Source organism: Folsomia candida, unplaced genomic scaffold, assembly GCF_002217175.1.
Source record: "Folsomia candida strain VU population unplaced genomic scaffold, ASM221717v1 Fcan01_Sc004, whole genome shotgun sequence".
Taxonomy (NCBI): domain Eukaryota; kingdom Metazoa; phylum Arthropoda; class Collembola; order Entomobryomorpha; family Isotomidae; genus Folsomia; species Folsomia candida.
Genome location: NW_019091196.1, coordinates 1,220,841 through 1,239,557, shown reverse-complemented (window position 1 = coordinate 1,239,557; position 18,717 = coordinate 1,220,841). Strand labels below are relative to the sequence as shown.

General features: G+C 38.7%; 2 protein-coding genes across 9 annotated transcripts; one reads left to right on the top strand and one right to left on the bottom strand.

The window, feature by feature from the left end:
- Positions 1-1,207: 1,207 nt before the first annotated feature.
- Positions 1,208-12,169, bottom strand: LOC110848535 (rho GTPase-activating protein 44). Its single transcript, XM_022095780.2, has 13 exons — positions 11,566-12,169; positions 10,613-10,760; positions 10,350-10,426; positions 6,753-7,059; positions 5,983-6,272; positions 5,804-5,910; positions 5,637-5,721; positions 4,788-5,113; positions 3,342-4,490; positions 3,230-3,261; positions 3,094-3,145; positions 2,818-3,030; positions 1,208-2,721 (listed from the first exon to the last, which is right to left on the bottom strand). Exons 1-13 carry the CDS (start codon positions 11,601-11,603, stop codon positions 2,549-2,551), a joined length of 2,997 nt encoding a protein of 998 aa, XP_021951472.1. The 5' UTR covers positions 11,604-12,169; the 3' UTR covers positions 1,208-2,548.
- Positions 12,170-12,319: 150 nt separating this feature from the next.
- On the top strand, positions 12,320-18,708 carry LOC110848220 (serine/arginine repetitive matrix protein 2). 8 transcript variants are annotated; one of them, XM_022095381.2, is made up of 16 exons: positions 12,324-12,472; positions 12,593-12,680; positions 12,784-12,863; positions 12,958-13,031; positions 13,173-13,241; positions 13,324-15,418; positions 15,501-15,560; positions 15,680-15,715; positions 15,792-15,860; positions 15,966-16,022; positions 16,111-16,179; positions 16,278-16,337; positions 16,413-16,493; positions 17,557-17,613; positions 17,684-17,752; positions 17,815-18,708. In XM_022095381.2, the coding sequence occupies exons 6-16, from the start codon at positions 13,372-13,374 to the stop codon at positions 18,054-18,056; spliced, it is 2,847 nt and encodes a 948-aa protein (XP_021951073.1). In that variant the 5' UTR covers positions 12,324-12,472; positions 12,593-12,680; positions 12,784-12,863; positions 12,958-13,031; positions 13,173-13,241; positions 13,324-13,371; the 3' UTR covers positions 18,057-18,708. The 8 variants fall into 8 exon arrangements, 6 of the variants coding, with proteins under 6 accessions (XP_035706954.1, XP_035706953.1, XP_021951074.1 ...); XM_035851059.1 differs by having other exon boundaries at positions 13,320-15,418; positions 16,416-16,493; XM_022095380.2 differs by having other exon boundaries at positions 13,320-15,418.
- The last annotated feature ends 9 nt before the right edge of the window (positions 18,709-18,717 follow it).

Genomic DNA, 18,717 nt, shown 5'->3' with positions numbered 1-18,717 from the left:
TGCCCAGGAATTAGTGCGTGCTTCAGCGGAGAACTGCAGGCGGTTTCCTCAGCGCTGCATTAATGGCAGGGGAGGAAATTTCGAAAACTAAAAATTGTTTTCTACTCAGAAATTAACTGGCTTTCGGTTAAAATTAACTCGAAATTCGTAACATAAAAACTGTTGAAGCCACAGGGTTTCATTTCACTTACAGTTTCAGTGGGCCACCTAGTATACGTAAATAAAGCCAAAAACTGTGACTCAACTCAACACCTTATCATGCCTGCATGCTCTTATCGAGCACCGGTTAAACGGGTGTTTGACGAAATGTGATTAGTTAATAACGGTTAACTAACTAAATATATGTACATACTTCAGCTATAAAAATACTCAAAGTGAGTTGGATGGTTCCGTAAATTAAATATAAAAAATGTGTAAAATATAGTTTTGTTAATTTCAATTTTGTCTAAAATTTGTTCATGAATTGTTTGATCTGGAAGGCGAACTGAATCTAACATTGAAGGTCTAGTAACGTATGCTGACAGATTTTTACCCAATTATTGTCAATCGATCGCAAATTTAATTGCATGAAATTTGCAAAAGACACGATCTCCCAATGGGCACGTTTGGCAAAGTTATTTGCATCCGAAGAGGAGAAAACGCGTCTTAAACTAAATAGCCAAATTTTGCACTTTCCAAATTTACTGGGCGTTTCTCCTGTTTGGATGTAAATATCCGCAAATAGATATTTGCAAATATTCGCAAATATCTGCCAAACGTGTCCATTGGAAGATCCTAAAAAAAGTAAAAAACTTTTGCAGAAGACATGTCTTGTGCAAATTTCATCCCAATTAAATTTGCGATCGATTGACACTAATTTCACCAAAATTTGGGGCACCTCCATTGTAAGCAGTATTAAAAATGATGGAAGATTATGAATTGCATTTCGTCTACACTAATGAATGATTCATCCTGCATTTGCATTATTTGTCCTGCACTTGAATATCACTAATGAATGTTTGCATAACCAAGTATGTAAGTACAATGTGCTACAAGATTATGATGTAAACTTTCAAATTAGATTTTCAGAATGCTGAACAAACTCTGACTAATTTGTTTTCTGATTGTATAATTAATTAACATAATTGACGCAAAAAATTGCAATTTTACTGCCACTACGTAAATATGAACTTACATACGCATGCAAATTAATTTATAAGTACACATGTACGATTTCATTGTCAAAGCGTTTATTATTATTATTATTATTCCATTTCTTAAAATAATATAAATTTCCTTTTTCATAAATATTTCTGAATTTCATTTACACTCACATTTCTAAATCTCAGTTGATTTTTTGGAAAGTAAAATAGGTAATTACCTACAGACACCCACATAATAACTCAATTTTAATTAAGGTGCACTTTTTACACCTATAAGTTAAATACATAAGCCAATTAATTAATTAAATAATATCAATTAAGGAATATAGTTTTTTAAAGATAATTATCAAATTTTAATCACTTTTCTACTTTCTTTCTCAGGTAAAAATCACTTACTGTTTTCAGGAACGATTAAGAACAATTTAAATTCAATAGTTAATTAATTCATAAATTCATAATAAATGCTATGTAAATGTAGCAAATTTCTTTTCGGCAGGTTAAATACACTTCGATTTTGGTTTTGGTGATTGGTTATTATTTGGCAATTAAGTGGTGATTGATTATTGATTTTTTTTGGTAGCTCGTCTCACTAAATTTAATACTTATCCCAGAAATCTTCCCAGAAATTAAAAACACGATATGTTTCTCATCATAATTTTCGTTAAGTTTTTTTCTTAGCTAACTATTGATTAATTAGTGATTAATACGTGGTTAAGGATCTGTTCGTGTATGTAATAATTACGATTTTTTGAAGCAGTGGTTGCTTAAAAGGCACAACTTTCACTCGAATCTAACATGACCGGATGGAGAAAAAGAAAAAAAGATAAATGCAGATTTTAAACATAAAACTTCAGTCAATTTCTAATCTAAACACAAAACTGGGCTATAATTAAAGTAGTTAAATTATTTAAATATTTAACGTAACGTAAACTAATGGATAATTATATTAAATTATTAATTACTTTTCCCAACCAAAAATGCAGTCTCTACAATTTTTTTCATGTAATTAACAACCAAAAAAAAACCCGAAAGAACAAAATAATAATAATGGAATTATGTAAATACAAAGAAACACATCAATCAACACGTAAAAATGACAAGATTAAATCGACAAGATTTTGCAATTGCAAAAAAATAATAGAAAACGTGTGGAAATAAGTGTGCAAAAATTATACGCGAATGAACTCGAATGGAAAAAAATAAGAAATTAGCAATAATTTTACAGGTACAAATTAAGGATTGTTGTGCACGTGACTGATGAAAATTATTGAAAAATGCTTCCCTAAAATGATAAAGTTTTGGTTTTTCGTCCTCATTTCACAGGTCAGGTCTCAGACAAGACATTATAAAACGTCAACCGGAAGTGGATAATAACACAAATGGACAAAATATGTGGATGCCGACGATCACAAATCTGTCGACTCTCGACTCGTCTTTGGTGCAACTGATGATGTCGAATTTGGCGGGGGAGCGGGTGGATGTGGGCGTGGAGGACGGTTCGGAAAAGACCCGCCTTTTCCCGTAGGCGAAGAAAGTGGAGGTAATATGGAAGATGAAGAATTTGCGAATTTTGCGACACCTGCAAAATATCAAAATTGTTTTTGTGATTTCGTCTTCTTTTTTTGGTTGGGGTGGATGGATGGATTTTAATGTTTTGTGATTTTGAAGTGCTTGCCGTTATTAGTTTGTTGGGTGGAGGGTTCAACGTTGATGTCGTGTTGTGCGTCTTCGTTCTCGTGATGTTGACTATGACTAGGTGCTGGTGCTGTGGGTGGTGGTGCGGAAGACATGATAGGTTCGACGAGGTCGGATTGGCTTCCGGTGGAAGAGTTGTTACTCAAATTTCGACGTGAGAGGTCCCGAGGTTTGGCCATGATGGAGGGTTTATCTGGAAAAATATCGATAATCAATTAATATTCATCGATAATCAATTAATAAATCTGAAGCTTACCCGGTTGCATAAATTTCCTTGCCATCGCCGGGTCAGAATTGGTATCTTTTCCCTAAAAATAAAATTAGATTAGCTATGTAAAGCAAATTTCGGGGCTGTCGTGTTGAAGATAATCCTGGAATTAATTCAATCATACCTCAAGATTTTGCTCTTTTATCGCGTTGGACTCTGAAGAGAACAATAATCAATTAATTAATTAAAATTAATCAGTAATATTTAGTTTCCAAATAACTAATCAATACACTCACCCGAATTATTCGAATTGGTCGTGCCTTCCTTAAAACTCTGACTCTGCATTAACAAACTCGACCTCGGGGCGGGTATCGGTCTCTGAAATGGTGGATCTGCCACCGTCACACTTGCGGGTTTGACACTACTACTTTCATCTTCGCCAGAGGATGATGTCGACGTCGACGACTCTTTCCTCACTTCGGCCGCCAGCTTTTCAAACCCGATGCATCCTCCCGTCACAGGAACGGGTAGTGATACTGCGGGAGCTTGATATTCTGGGACTGGTGCGACACCAACTTTCTCCTTCTCTACGACCGCCGTCGTCGGCGGAGCGGGGGGCGGAATCCCAAACATACTCGGCGGTCTGGCTGGCGGCGTGGCTTTATTTTTATGTGAATGCTCCGTATGAAAGTGTCTCGGCAAACTGGCAAAGTTATTGGCAATAGATCCATTTCCGGTTGCACCACCAGTTCCACCCGGCCCAATTCCAAGGTTATCCGTAGTGTTGCTAGTACCTCCACCCCCACTCTTTCCCCCTTCGATGCTATTGCTCGCCTTAAATGAGGACTTGTATCTCAGCGGTGACTCTGGTTTTGGGGGTGGTTGACCTTGACCCTGATTTTGATTCTCTGCCGACATCCATTTCTGTTTCGCGACAAGGCTGGAATCTGGCGGGGGTGGTTTTGCGGGTGGCGCGTTATTGTCGAACCGTCTCCGCTGAGTGTCTTTCGGGCTGGGCGGAATCCAAACCCCTTCACGTTTCTCTTTCGAGATAAGTTTATTAGTTTCGATGATGCTCCCCGTTTTATGATTTCCGGGTGGTGTCGAGGACACCGGCGAGACGGGATACGCCCCACTGAAAGGTTTCATATTTGCGAGGGGATTTTTATTCGCGGCGTTTTTGACGGTGGGTGGCGTCGGGGCGGGTTTATTTTTCCGGCGGATGATTGGTTTTGGACTGGAGCCGGGTGGGGATGAGTTGGGATCGTCGTTCGAGTTCATGGAAGAGTTGGACACGGAGCGTTTCATGTCGGAGAGGAAGTCGTGTTCGGAGGGGTGGTGTGTCCCACCGTTGGAGAGGCCTCGGGTGTGATGACGGGTGTCGGCAGAATCGTGCTGTTGCTCGGGTGGGGCTGGTTTGGTGCAGGTTATGAAGAAGTCGAGTTCTGTGGAAGAAAAAAAGTATGGTTTTTAGGAAACTTTTAAATTTTAAATTTCTGGCGTGGATTCGATTTGTGGTGGAATGGAAACATTCAAACGAGTTTGTCCGGAAAGCGGGGATGAGGACTATTTTATTTATTTTAGTGTCCGTTTTTACGGACCGTCGGAACTTTCCGGGATTTTCTTCCCCCCGGTTTCCGAAAAAACACAGAAATCGAACCCACGAAATATGAATTGCTTAAAAATAAATTTCTGAAATATCAAAAATTGTAGAAAATTAATCCCGAAAAATATTTGCATACCGTCAGGGAAGAAGTATCCACAGTTGGAGATTAACTGTTCGAGCAGAGAGCTGTATAAATGCGTCATCGTCATGTTCAACCCCATTTGGCTGTTGTCCCCGAGGGAAGAGCCGTCATCGGAGGAAGATGTCGGGGGTGGCTGCGACCAGAGAAGGTTTGGCGCAATGACGATGGCAATGTTGGCGGGGGACATTTTATTGGCATCTTGGTGGTTGCTTAGCTCGCGTAGAAACTTGACGAGGTAGCGCAGATTGTCGTAGTTCGGGGTCGGTAGTTTCTTTAAGACGACCCACAATGCTTCTTGACGCTGTGTAGAGTCCTGGATCCTGTAGAAATATATGAGAAACCAAGTTATCGTCAATTTGCATACAACGAATTGCATAAAAAAGGCCAATTGATTGTTATTGGTTTTGAATATTCACACGGAACTAAACTAGCAACCTTTCGATAAAAAATATTTCTACTAAAGTAGAAATTGTGAGGTTACAATTCTTCATTTTGTGAATTTACGAATATTTCTTACAAAAAATATCACTGGTCTTGTGAAAAAGTGACTGCAGAACAGTCGGAAATTTTCAAAACCAAAAAAAGCTTTGTAAGTTTGTAAGCTCACGAAAGTTTGTAAACAGTAAGTTTGTAAGCAGTAGTCACGAAAGTTTGTAAACAGTAGTTTTGTAAAAAGTTTGTAAGCTCACGAAAATAGGCTAGTGTGCTATGCTAAAATTTCATTTTGTGCATTCCCTAGTACTAGTAAATGAGGGTAATAAAGGCTATTATTATTATTATTATTATTTATAAAAAAAGGTACAAAGATTTTTATCGCAAACTGTGTTTTTTGAGATGTCTGACCTGATGGCGTTCATCCAGTCTGAGTAGAGTGGGAAGGTGAGGAGTGGTTCGGGGAGTTCGCGTAGGTAGCATTTTAGTGCGTTGGCTAAATGGAAATGAAATATAAACAGTAATTAATCTGAATATTATAAAAATCGTAGTAACAATATGTACACATGTAATCCTACCGATGACGTGAGGGTCACAAAACTCTGTGAGTAGAGCCTCAAGGTCCATCAAGGTCGCGTCAAATGCGCTCTTCAACTTCTTCACCTTCGATGTACTCCCAGCAATCCTGTAAAGAAAATAATTTAATAAGTCACTCGAAATGTTGTCTGACTAAATAAAATAATCGTCTAATCCCCACCTGAACAAACCCTCCTCCTCCAACGCGGTCTCGAGCAGGCCACAAACACAGAGCTCCAAAGGATACGCGATGGTACGCCCCGACGAGCGGAGATGTTCTTCCAAGTCCCCTCCGTAAACCGGTTTATGTGTGGAGGACGCAACGCACGTCTCCACGTTCGATATCAACTCGGACAAGATGGCAAACACGGAGGCATGGTAGTCCTTTTGTGATGTCAAAAAGTCCACGATCAGACGAGATATCTCAGACTCTCGGGCGATCAGGGCGTACATTTCGGCAGCCAAGTTATCCTATAAAAATTAATGTATTAGTTTTCGTGTCGTAAAAATGGGGAAAGTTTTCAGAAAAAATGTGACGAAAATAGCAGGTATGGTCAAAATGCTTTGTGAAAATACGTATTTTGAGCTACGTTCTTCCCAATGCTTGGATTTCCAGGGCTGTTACACCCACAAAAATACAAGAATGTACGTGGATAATACCACTATCACACGAAAATACAGCTTTTATGAAGAAAATTTCTTCAAGAAATTATTTTCTTATCCCTGTCAAAACACTTTATTTAAAAAATCGTGAAAACAGTGTGATTTGACAGCGATCAAAAGTAAATTTCTTCACAAAACCTTGATTTTCTCATGACTTTTGCCTTTTCCATGCAGGTTCTCGTTTTTTTGTGGGTGTAACAGCCCTGGAACTTCAAACCCTGGGAAGAAAGGGCCACAAAATACTATATTTTGACCAAGTATTTTGACCATCCCTGGAAATAAACTCACTCGACACTGCTCCACCTTGCCCAGCGCTTCTTCATACTCTTCACGGATGGAATCGGCCTTGTTATTCGTGGGCTGACCAAGGGTGGAGAGGGTGGAGTGGCGATTTGCAGTGGTGAGTTTGCCCCTCGCGACGTCCATGTCCGTCGTGTACTTGGCGAGTTGTCGTTTGAGTTTGTAAATTGAGGGGAGGTCATTCTCAAGAAGGGCGGAGAGCGGTTTGAGGATGGATTCCTCGATCCGCACCTCGTACTCGACAACAGCTTGACCCAACTTCATCTCGATCTGACCTGACTCTGCTAACACCTCCCTGCAAGAAATTAAGTAAGACTAATTAGTAAAGTAATTAAATACCAAACAATTAGAACTGGCTAAAAATGGAGGTCTCGCAGCGTATGCTCTCCGATTTTGAATAAATTAATCTCAATCGATCACAAATTTAGTTAGTATGGAATTTGTAAAAGACGCGATCTCCCAATGGGTACGTTTGGCAGAGATATTTGCATCCGAAGAGACGAAAACGCCCAGTAAATTTGGAAAGTGTACAATTTGTCAAGTTTATAAGTTGTGACTTAAATCCCATTATTTTCCAAAGATGCAAAAAACCATGATTTATGAAAAAATAAAAGCTTTTCAAATTCAAAAACGGCACCTTTCATTCAGAAAATCGTCCCCCTTGCTCATAGGATGGACCAAAACCCGGCATAATTTTATCAAAGGAAATAAAATAAATGGGAGCATTGTCTTCAAAATCGCATAAAAATATCCATCCATCACGTCAAATTCTACACTCCATCATCCAAAAATAGTTAGAATAACAACACTTTGACCTACTTCTGCCCCCAATAAGTAAACTTAAGTGCATTTCAATTCAATTCCGTCTGCCGTATTCCGGCTAAATGAACGTAAACACAAAATCATTTTGCGTTGCGTGAATGTAAACAAGACATGATTCCTTGCACAATATTGCTCATCATCATCATAATCCATATTTGTGCAGAATCACGCTTTCTTTAATTCCATAAATGCAAATTTTTTTCAACGAGTATACATCTCCCCTAAACTCTAAGCTACGAAACAGTGGCCGCAGAAGCGTGGGTGGGGACAGAGGGACAATGTCCCCACGGTTATTCAATGCCCTCATCATCCGCCCATCTTATATAAACCCCTCCCTCCTCCATCCTAAAATGTAATGCCTCTACATGTCCTCACAGCTTCCGCGGCCACTGGCTATTCCAAGTACAGGTTGTCTTCCCCTAATAAACTCTAAGCTCACACACGAGTACATAAACCTGCAAAATATTAAACAATTACAATTACACACTTCACAGAAGAACAAACAATACGATACGAATACGATACACAAGCGTGCACAAAAATGGCCAGTATTTCCTCCTCATTTCTATACACAAGGAGGAGGTACTTCCTTTCCCTCTTGTCTCGTAGCGTAGTTAAATTTCTGAGCCGAAACTACTTAAATGTCATCCTCATCATCCTGTGGCGTCATCCGCATGATCTTAAATTTTAATGCCAAATCTCATCTTGGTAAAGTAAAAGTAAAAAAAAAGTTACGTATCATTACGTGATACAAATCAACACTAAATTTAACAATGTCCTCATCTTCTTCGACTAATCCAATGTCATCATCTTTAATACGATTGACATGACATGATCCCCACGAAAAATATTTGCAGTGCAAAAATAATTCGCAAAATAATTTGACATCGCATCATCATCTTAAATCTTCTCAAAAACTTTAATCCTCGCTCCAGATAGTTATTCATTCGTAGAAATCTAACCTATTTTTTCGTATTTAGCTAACTATACCCCACTTAAAGAAATTATTTACCCGTAAATACAATCCTACAAAGATAGCTTTGTATAGTTAGTTACATACAAAAATATAATCCTGGCTGGGTTTGTATAGCAGAATTAGCGAATTTATTAGCAAAAAACCAACCGAGCAAAATCACATGAAAATTGGGGAGCAATTCATTCACATTCACTCACTCAAATCAAGTAAGCATTACTTTACTTTAGTTGTTCACACAATTAAATTTGCAGTCTGTCAACAACTTACAAAGTGCGGAAAACTTACGGATTACTTCTTCTCATGAGTGAGATATGGCGTATTCGTGCAGAGAATATGGTACATTACGTATTATCTCATGGTTGGTGGGGATGAGTCATACATAGCCAACAAACCTTATTTTATACCACCCTCATCATTATGCATAATATTGCAAAGTTGAAATAATGATGATAAAAAGTGCAATGAAAATGCATACGTGTGCATCGTACACGATACAGCGTGTCATATTACGAGTCACATTTCCTACCCTCATGTCATTTTTGCGATTACGCAATAGGCAAAATTATCAAGTTAAATATTATCAATTCAAATACAGACATAAAATGCAGGCAATCATCAAATGCAATGCAATCCAATGACGCCCAACGAAACTAATTCAAATTCGTTTCGTAGAATTTTACTTATCTTATCAAAAGCGAATCGGAACCTTTTCCCATCAAATCAGAACCCATCGCAAAAGCAAAGTACATAAAATTTATAGCGTGCAAAATTCTACAAGTTTGTCAAATTCGTACTTAAATTCGCACAAAAAGGGAGTTGGAACTTGAGCTTTTTCGCAAATCAAAACACATCCCAAAAGAAAAATTAAATTTATGTATATTATTGTGTATCGCGAAAAATTCTACAAGTTTCGCAAATTCCATACTGCTGAAATTCGCACAGGCGTCACGTTACCATATTATAAAGTAGAAAATGTAACCTTAAAGCTTAATTGAAATTGATACTTATTTGAAAACAGTTGAGGATGCATTATTACCTCGTCAAATTACTGCGTAACTAACAGACTTGAACCACAACCACCACCAATTTTACAACCCAAACCAGACGAACATGATTTAAAAAACGAGCTAAATATTGCTATTATTTACGTACTTAATTGCATGTACCATTTCATTTCGTTACTTAAAAAGTGCATTCGTTATTATAAAAGGACTGGTTATCTGTAAAATGCAAACCTTAAAAATAAAAAAATCCGATAAAAATAATGCTCATCCATCTAACCAACCAACTTCCGCTTGAAAAATTAACTCTTTTTTTAACTATCTATACAATTAAACTTAAAACTGCATGACAAAATGCATTCGAAATAATAAAGATAACGCAACATTATTTAACTTTGTGTTAAGTTTGGTTAACTAATAAATAAAATATTCCATTTCCACCTTTGCTAAATTATTACATAGTTGTTAAACCGCCCTTCAAGCAAGGTCGAGGTTATCTTTATGCCTGTGACAGTAAAGTTAACGTATGTAATGCACGTATTTCTATATTTCACGAATGTAATGCATAAATTATGGTTATATTTATTTAAATCGTGATGCACACACTAATTAACTAATTAGCAGGACCTGCTTATGTCCTATCTTATGTAGCACTAACTTATCCACTGGATTAAGGATAAGTTAACACTTTTCATGTCAAGTGACGTTAATAAATAATGCAGTATGACTTAACTTAACGATATCAGTAATTTGCATGTTAATTAAATTTTCATTAATTTCACCCACCCGAGAATAGATCCGTCTCCAAAATTCTTCCCGTTCGTTATCATGGCGGATCCCAACAGAAATTCGGGAACTTTTCTCTGCAAAAAAAAGCAGTAAAAAATTTGCACAGTTTCAATACCAATGATGTTAATTCTGATTTATTTATTCAGTCACTTAATTGTTTAGGTAATTAATTTTCTTCTTTAGTTAATATAAAATTAGCGAATGCAAAAAACAAAATGAAGAAGATAAAATGTTATCTGTAAGAAAATTTAATGACTCACAATGCGCTTATCAATCCCGGCATCTTTTCCTCTCCCTTGAAGACAATCGTGCACTTTTTTCGCAACCGTTTCGCACGTCACTTTGATTTGGTCGATGCGTTTTTCAGCCTCTTGCAAACTTTCGGTCAACACTTCGGTCCGGTCCGGCCTGGGGGTCAGAGATACAGAATTATGCAAATTGACAATTAACAGGAATCGAAATAAATTTGCAATGACAAATTTTGCGAGTATAACTACAACATTTCGGTAATTCATTTTTTGTTGTGACTGGAGATGCATAATTCTTTAACTAATTTTAATTGGACTTGAAATTTGATGAATTCAACCTTGAATGAAATTATTGCGTGAAATTGATCCAGTTCTCACGCGGCGACCATTTTTCTGGTTTCATGGTTTTATGAGCTTAATATTTGTTTAAATAAAACTAGCCCAGAATCATAATTTAAACACGAATTAAAACTAATATGCAAGCAAAATTAAGCAATTTGTACATATTTAATTTAGCAAATAATAAAATGAAATTGCATAATTCTCTCTGGTCTGGTTGCAAATACTTATGAATCATAAATGCAAATTATATATTTCTGCCAATTATGGATTTGAGCTAATTTTCAAAATAGGAACAAAGAAAATTAAGGAGCTAAATACCTGCTAATTATCTGTATCGTGGGAGAACTAATTTATTGAAGTATTTATGCTACCTAATAATTTGCAGAGTTGATTACTTAATTCTTTGTCAAAATAAAATTGCAAATTATAAGCTGATTAAGAAAAAAGAGAAAAATTAAAACTGGGTTATTCACTTTCAGGAAATTTATGAACCTTTATTTCAAAATTGCTAACTAATGAATGTTACTCAAACACAAAAATTTCCAAATTTTTGAAAACATCAATCAGAATTTCTTTTTCTTACTCTTTCTTAAATGATTTAACACCAAAACTTTAAAACTTACCGGAACGCATTATTCGCAAACTGTTTAATCTTCTTCATAATTAATTCTAACTTTAATTGAGCACTATTTTAAACAACAATACGCCTACGCACGCCTGGCTCCCTCCCCTCCTCGCCGTCCGTCCTTATCCACCTTGCACGAAATTTGATGATAACCACACTCTGCCTGCTACTAACTCTCTCTCTCGCTCCCTGATCCTGATACTCACCCCGATTAGACCTTATCTTCCTCTATTTACTTAATCCGTGGCATATTTACGAATTAAATGCTCAATCATTTCGCTCGCTCACAAATTTATGAATGAATGAACACAGAAACTTGCTGAAAATTTCGGAAATTTCACAATCACTAATTGTCTGTCACTTTAAATAAAATTATTTAAAATCACATCATCCCTTCGTCACTGCATGAATGACATCATCTTGTCCGTCCCACGAGCAAAACACGACTAAAGTTAAACTTTAATTGCTCTACTGATTTCCTCCTTGTCACAATTTTTTTATCAGTCTTTCACTCTTACTTAAGCCTAATTCGTGTACCGTATCACTAACTATAATAATTAAACTTATTTAAATTTAAATATTGTTAATTAAAGTTGCAAAAAATTGAATTGTATCATTATTTACACCCGAGCAGAGCAGTGGAAGTCAAAACCACCCAAAATTGCTCAATGGCTATTTCTCGCGACCAATGAGAGGACGAGGTTCAAATTTGGAAGGCGGGAAAGACAGGTCGAGACAAGGAGAAGAAAACGCAAAGTTCATTCGCACGTAGAGGAGCCGATTTTTTCAGTCCGAAAAATTTAATTTTTTGGGTTAAACTTTGATTTTTAAAGGCAGTTAACTTTGATTTTGGGAGAAGATAAGTTTTGCAAGTTGAGGAAACGAGGAAGACTGGGGGGAAGAGGGTAAGATTTGCAAATTGAATACTTTGAAGTGAGGAATAAGTATGAATCCGCAGAGTTGAAAATTTTGTGCAAAAAAGTGCGTACGTGACGTGGTTTTGAGATTTTTGCTGACTTTTGCAGGTCAGATCAGAGGAGTGGACACGGACGGAGATAGATAAACTGGAGGCTCCAGTCTGGAGGAGAATTAATTGGATAAGGAGAAAGTTTGGTAAGTATTTTAATTTCGAATTTTAAAATTGAGTATTTGACTTATCTGAGGTGATGGTGAAGGGCGGCTATAACTATTTGCTAATAAAATGTGAATAAATTAGGCTAGCTGGTGACTTGTAGTCGAACTCGTCGTGAATAATAAAGGGAAAAATAACAACGGAAATTCGGGGCCTTCATTTTGGTAAGAATTTATAATTTTAAAATTGACTGCTTTTGACTTATCGAAATTGAAACATGGCTTTGATTATTTGATAATAAAATGTGAATAAATTAAGCTGCCGATTTGTACTGAACTCACCGTGAAACTTATAAAAGGGGAAAATAGGAAATTCAAGGCCTTCATTTTTAGGTAAGAGAAGAAAGGCAAAGTGAAAACATTTTATAGTTAGGGCATGATGTTGCAGAAAAAGTTTGTAATTAAATATAAAGTGAATTACTCTTGCAAGTTGCAATATTTATGATATGTACTTTTTAAATAATTTTATTATAGAAAAGTGACCAATATAAACGAGGAATACATACATCTTGAACATTTTCAAAGAAAACTTGGCAGACTCAGGTAAATTTTCAGACTTCCTTTAGCAAATAATACAATTGTTTATAGCGAAAATGTGGCTAATTATGGTTATGTGATTAGGAAGGTTTTACTATTGACGACTAAGTAGTTGAAATAGCAGAAACCAAACAAAATGGCTCATGTACCACTTTCTCGTCTGAGTATTCAACGAATACATGACCATTGGGCACCATGGCTAATAGAAAAAGGCGTTATCGATGCACCATCACCAATGCAAGAATCAAGTAATGATCAAGTCGGAAGAATGGAGAATCTAGAGGTCGAAGCAGTTCCGACCGTTATACCACTGCCACCACCACACGAACATATTGAAGCCGTACCTAGGCTCACGGAGAATCTAGGCGTCGCAGCAGTCCCGACAGTTATATCATTGCCACCATCACACGAAACTATGCGATTGGAGAATCTAGAGGTCGAAAAAGACCAACTGAATTGGAACTTCACACCAGTCCGTCGCTGTCGGACAAAAAAGCCCAGCCCTATTCGCTCTTCAGTTTCAACCCGCGCTATGGCTTCTCGTCGAAATAAATCTACGACCGGGACAGCAGGAAAAAACCCGCCTGCATCTGCTTCTTCTACTACGGCCGTCCGCAATAATGGAAATCGTGGCCGTTCTCGCGAAAAAATGAAGCATACAGAGCCAAAAAAGAAACCAGACGCCTCGGTTGACAAGGATCGGTCACGATCACCTCATCGCAAGACTAGTTCGAGTCCCGTCAAGCCAGTGAACCCTCAAAGCGGGTCACCAGCAGTTCCTAAATCAATCCCAGGAAAAAATTGGGTGAAACCGGGCTTGGACCTGAACTCGATCGTTGATGAGCCCCGTCATCGAAGAACAACAGATCATGGAAATAAATCTACGACCGCAGAAAAACCAAAACGTGTACCCGTTTCTCCTACTGGGGCAGTCGTCCTCCGCGCAAATGGAAATCGTAGCCGATCTCGCGACAAAAAGAAGACAGAAGAGAAAAAGGAAGCCAACCGTCGGTCATGGTCACCTCGTCGCGAAATTACGAATCCATTGGCAAGACGAGCAGGACTGATAATTGCAAAATCACCCTCACCACCAGAATCAAGTGATGACGAGGATCCATTGAGCGAAGACGAACAGGATGTGGACTTCACACCAGGCCGTCGTAATTTGATAAGAACGTCCAGCCCAGCCCCCTCGTCAGTATCAACGCGCTCTATGATTTCTCGTCGAAATAGTTCTACGAGCGAGGAGACCACAGAAAAAAACAGGCCTGTTTCTCCTACCGGGTCAGTCTACGGACTTGAAAATCGTGGCCGATCTCGGGACAAAATGGATAATCACGAAAGGAAGAGGAAAGCTAACGGTGAGGTTGACAACGGTTGGTCGAGATCACGGTCACCTCATCGCGAGTATGATTCGAATCCCGTCACACCACCTGCGAGAAAAGCAAAAGTGGGTCTGACTGTTGCACCAGAACCACAATCAGAACAAGCAAGTAATGACGAACCTAATGGCATGCTGGAGGTCGAAGCAGTTGAGACAGTTGCAGTACAATCACTACATGAATTAAATAATGAAGAACCGAAACTAGTGAAGAACTCAGAGGTCGAACCGGCTCCTACCGCTGGACCATTGCCACCACCAGCTCCACAAGAATCAAATAATGCCAAGGAGAACGTAGTGGTCGAGGAAGAACGACCGGATTTGGACTTCACACCAGCCCGCACTTTGGCGAAAAAGTCCAGACCTACCCGCTCATCAGTGTCAATGTCAACGCGGGCTATGAGTCCTCGTAACAAATCTACGACCGGGTCCGCCGAAAAACACAAGCTTGTACGTGGTCTTGACGAAAAGAAGAAAGCTTCCACTAAGGTTCACGAAGCTCGATCACCTCATCGCAAGACTAATTTGAGCCCCGTCAAGCCACTGAATGGTCTACGCGGTTCACCGAGAAGTGCAGTTGCCAGCCCAGGACAAAAATGGAACTCGGACTTGGACCTGGACGCGATAGTTCCAGGGAAGCGCCACCGAGGAACACCGTTTTATGGTTCACCGAATAGTAGGTCGGCTTCCAAAAATGCTCCAAAGGCATCTGTCCAATCGCGAAATAAAGATGTCGGCATCGTTAAAAAAAACATGGTCACCAAAGCGGCGAGACGTGAAGTGACGGATAAAAATGTTGGTGGTAAGAGCGACTATATATATTTATTTCGTTAAATCATTATCGCAAGGAATTTGAAAACTTGACCTTCTCCGTGATTTTCCAGGCCAGAAAGTCAATAACGCCGTGAATATGGGAGCAGGCAATGTGATTGAAGCTATCAAACGTACGTACTATTTTTGAACAATAGTCACTTTGAACAATAGTTTTGAACAATAGTAATACAAAATAAATCACATTAGAAAATATATGTTTAAAAAATGGTGCTAATTTTATGTATTTCAGCTCCAAAAGCAGACAGCATGACTGAAGCTGTCAAAGGTACGCAATATTTTTGAACAATAGTCGCACCATAAACTGCATGGGTAAAAAATTGTGCTGCTTTTATGTATTTCAGCTCAAAAAGCAGTGAGCATTCCCGGAATGGGAGATGGACAAGGTGGCGAAATTAGAGTGGGTAGCGACCGTAAGTATTTCAACTTCAAACCGCAGTATCTATATTTTTCTCGTCAAATCATTATCACCGGAAACTTGATAACTTAACACTTAACTTTTATACATGATTTTCCAGGGAAGAAAGCCAAGATCGCTGTGAACATGGGAGGCGACGTGATTGAAGCTGTCAAAGGTACACGTACGAGTTTTGCATGGTTGGCACCCGAACACTAGAAAATAAATGTCTAATAAAAAATTGTGCTAATTTTTATGTATTTCAGCTCAAAAAGCAGAGAGTATTCGTGGAATGGGAAATGAACAAGGTGACGGAATTAGAGTTGGCAGCGACCGTAAGTATTTCGACATCAAACCGTAGTATATATATTTCTTTCGTCAGATCATTATCACCATGAATTTTATAGTTGAACTTTTATTCATGATTTTCCAGGGAAGAAAGCCAAGGACGTCGTGAAAATAGCAGCAGGCAACATGACTGAAGCTGTCAAAGGTACGCACTATTTCAGAACAATGGTGGTACCACAAACTGCATGTGTAAAAAATTGTGCTAATTTAATGTATGCAGCAGCAACAAAAGCTACAAAACCAAGGAGTACTCATGGAATGGGAGATGAACAAGGTGGCGAAATTAGGTTGGATAACGACCGTAAGTATTTCAACGTCAAACCGTAGTATACTTCTTTCATAAGGTAGGTAGTAGGTAGGTATTTATTTCAAGATTGATATGGCGTCAGCCTTTACAATCATCTCATTCATTTCATACAAAATTACATTCAATATATACATACATGATTTCATCTTATGATATACAAATCAGTTAATCTGGTAAACTATGTATTTAGTTGTGGGCATTATCCACAAGTAGCACCCGGCATCCCAATACAGGCTAAATACATACTATGACAAATATTTGACAAGCTCATAGTCTAATGATAAAATGTATGCGGCAGTAAGGGTGTAGAGGGAAAACCGGAGATGGCCTCGGAAAACCTCTACATGTATTGGGAAGGTGACCCAATACACCATTCGGCCCATTACTGCCGTACACCAGGTAGGAAAATGCATGGCAGTGATGCATAGGCGGATTCCATGGGGTGGTGGTGATATCCAAATGAGGGTGGCGTCTGCATGCGGAAGCAGACAGGTGAAGGTTGTTGGGCGGGGGCTGTCCACGGACCGCGGGATCTTGCCCACGTCCCCCATGGTAGCCGTAGCCGGGGCCGACGACACCCCCACTTGCCCCTTCCCCCATCACAACACAATCAGGTCATGGGACCCCCGTAGACCTGACCATGCCGCCCCCCGTCATGCACGACCCCCCCCGCCACTTTTCAAACAACCACTCCCCACGGTCACCACCCCGATATACCAAACAAAAACCTACCTGGGGAGTCCCTCCAAGACGTAGATCCTCCAGTGCACAGAGTCCGGCGAAATCCTTCTTCGCCTGATGGCCAGCTTGTCGTTGCTGGGACGGGTGTGGCAGGGGGTGTCACCAGGCACGCAGGTGGGGGAGTGAGTGGACGAGGCTCACGTGGCGTTAAGGCCTTTGGACACACTTCACTTGCCCTGGCACACCCGCGACCCAGATGGAAGAGGATCCAGCCAGATGCAGAGCGAGAGAGAGATACGTGTGCACATGGAGGAAGTCAATACTTCTTTCATAAAGTCGATGTCACCAGCAATTTGATAACTTGGTGGTTTTCCAGGTCAGAAAGCCAAGGACATCGTGAGCAAGGCAAGTGACGTGGTTAAAAATGGCAAAGGTATGCACTAGTTTTGGTTGACACACCAGCAGCTAAATGTTTTTAAAAAATTGTGCTAATTTTATTTCAGTGCCAAACGCAGTGAGTGCTCTTGGATTGGGGGATGAACAGGGTGGCCAAATTTCGGTGGATGACGCAGGTAAGTTTGCATTGACGACGAAAATTTTATTTTTTCTAAATAGACGTTCCTCTAATTTTTAGTTCGGGCTCCCATAATCGACACAGCTGCAAATGAAGAGGCCATGGAGGCTAAGATGAACGATCTTTTAACGGAACATATCAACAGTCTTGGTGAAAATGAAATCAAGGCTTTCTGCCGTCGCCACGCCGTACGCGTGTTGCGCTCGTCGAACATGTGCAGGGATGAAGATTTGACACAATTGTTCAACCCGGTGGCCATGCTAATTGAAAAATTCAATGCTGAAGCACAACGTCCAAATTAAAGTTACTTCAAAAATGGTGCAAATTGAAATATTTAATTAAGAGAATTCATGTATGCCGTAACTTAATTTAATTGTTACGCATTTATCATGGTTCAGATCGAAATTCTATCAAGAATTTTTTCTGATACAGTAATTGCATAATGATCTATTCATAGAAGGTTTAACTATTAATTAATTGAAGATTATTGAGTACCTCCCCAGGTAAATTTCTAGTGCAATTAGTGAATTACTTCTTTAATTTGTTAAGTGAAGATGAATTCCAGTTAAATTTCCAGTGCAATTAATGAATTATTTTTTTAAACGTGTTAATTAAAGATTAATAATTTCCAGCTAAATTCCTAGTGCAATTAGTTACATTTTAGGCTGTGAACAGTTAAATTCGTAGTGCAATTAATGATTATTTTGTTAAAGCTGTTAATTGAAGATTAATAATCCCGTGTTAAATTCCCTGTAAAATTACTTTTTTAAGCTTTTAATTGAAGATGCATTCCTAGCTAAATTCATAGTGCAATTAGTGAATTATTTTGTAAAGCTGTTAATTGAATTGATACTCATTCCTTGATGTTTTTGTTAATACAACAAATATTCCAATTATATTTATTTATTCCTCATAAAGTACAAGTAAAATGATCTCTTGTTATTGTAATGTTAATGAAAATTG

What these genes read in the sequence shown, in the direction of transcription:
- LOC110848535 (XM_022095780.2), bottom strand. Translation starts at nt 11,603, where the DNA reads ATGAAGAAGATTAAACAGTTTGCGAATAATGCGTTCCG. An exon ending in GCAAGGTGGAGCAGTGTCGA is followed by an intron (nt 6,273 to 6,752) that starts GTGAGTTTATTT and finishes TAATTTTTATAG; the next exon opens with GATAACTTGGCTGCCGAAAT. An exon ending in TGGATACTTCTTCCCTGACG is followed by an intron (nt 4,491 to 4,787) that starts GTATGCAAATAT and finishes TTTCTTCCACAG; the next exon opens with AACTCGACTTCTTCATAACC.
- LOC110848220 (XM_022095381.2), top strand. Translation starts at nt 13,372, where the DNA reads ATGGCTCATGTACCACTTTCTCGTCTGAGTATTCAACGAATACATGAC. An exon ending in GACGGATAAAAATGTTGGTG is followed by an intron (nt 15,419 to 15,500) that starts GTAAGAGCGACT and finishes GTGATTTTCCAG; the next exon opens with GCCAGAAAGTCAATAACGCC. An exon ending in AATTAGAGTTGGCAGCGACC is followed by an intron (nt 16,180 to 16,277) that starts GTAAGTATTTCG and finishes ATGATTTTCCAG; the next exon opens with GGAAGAAAGCCAAGGACGTC.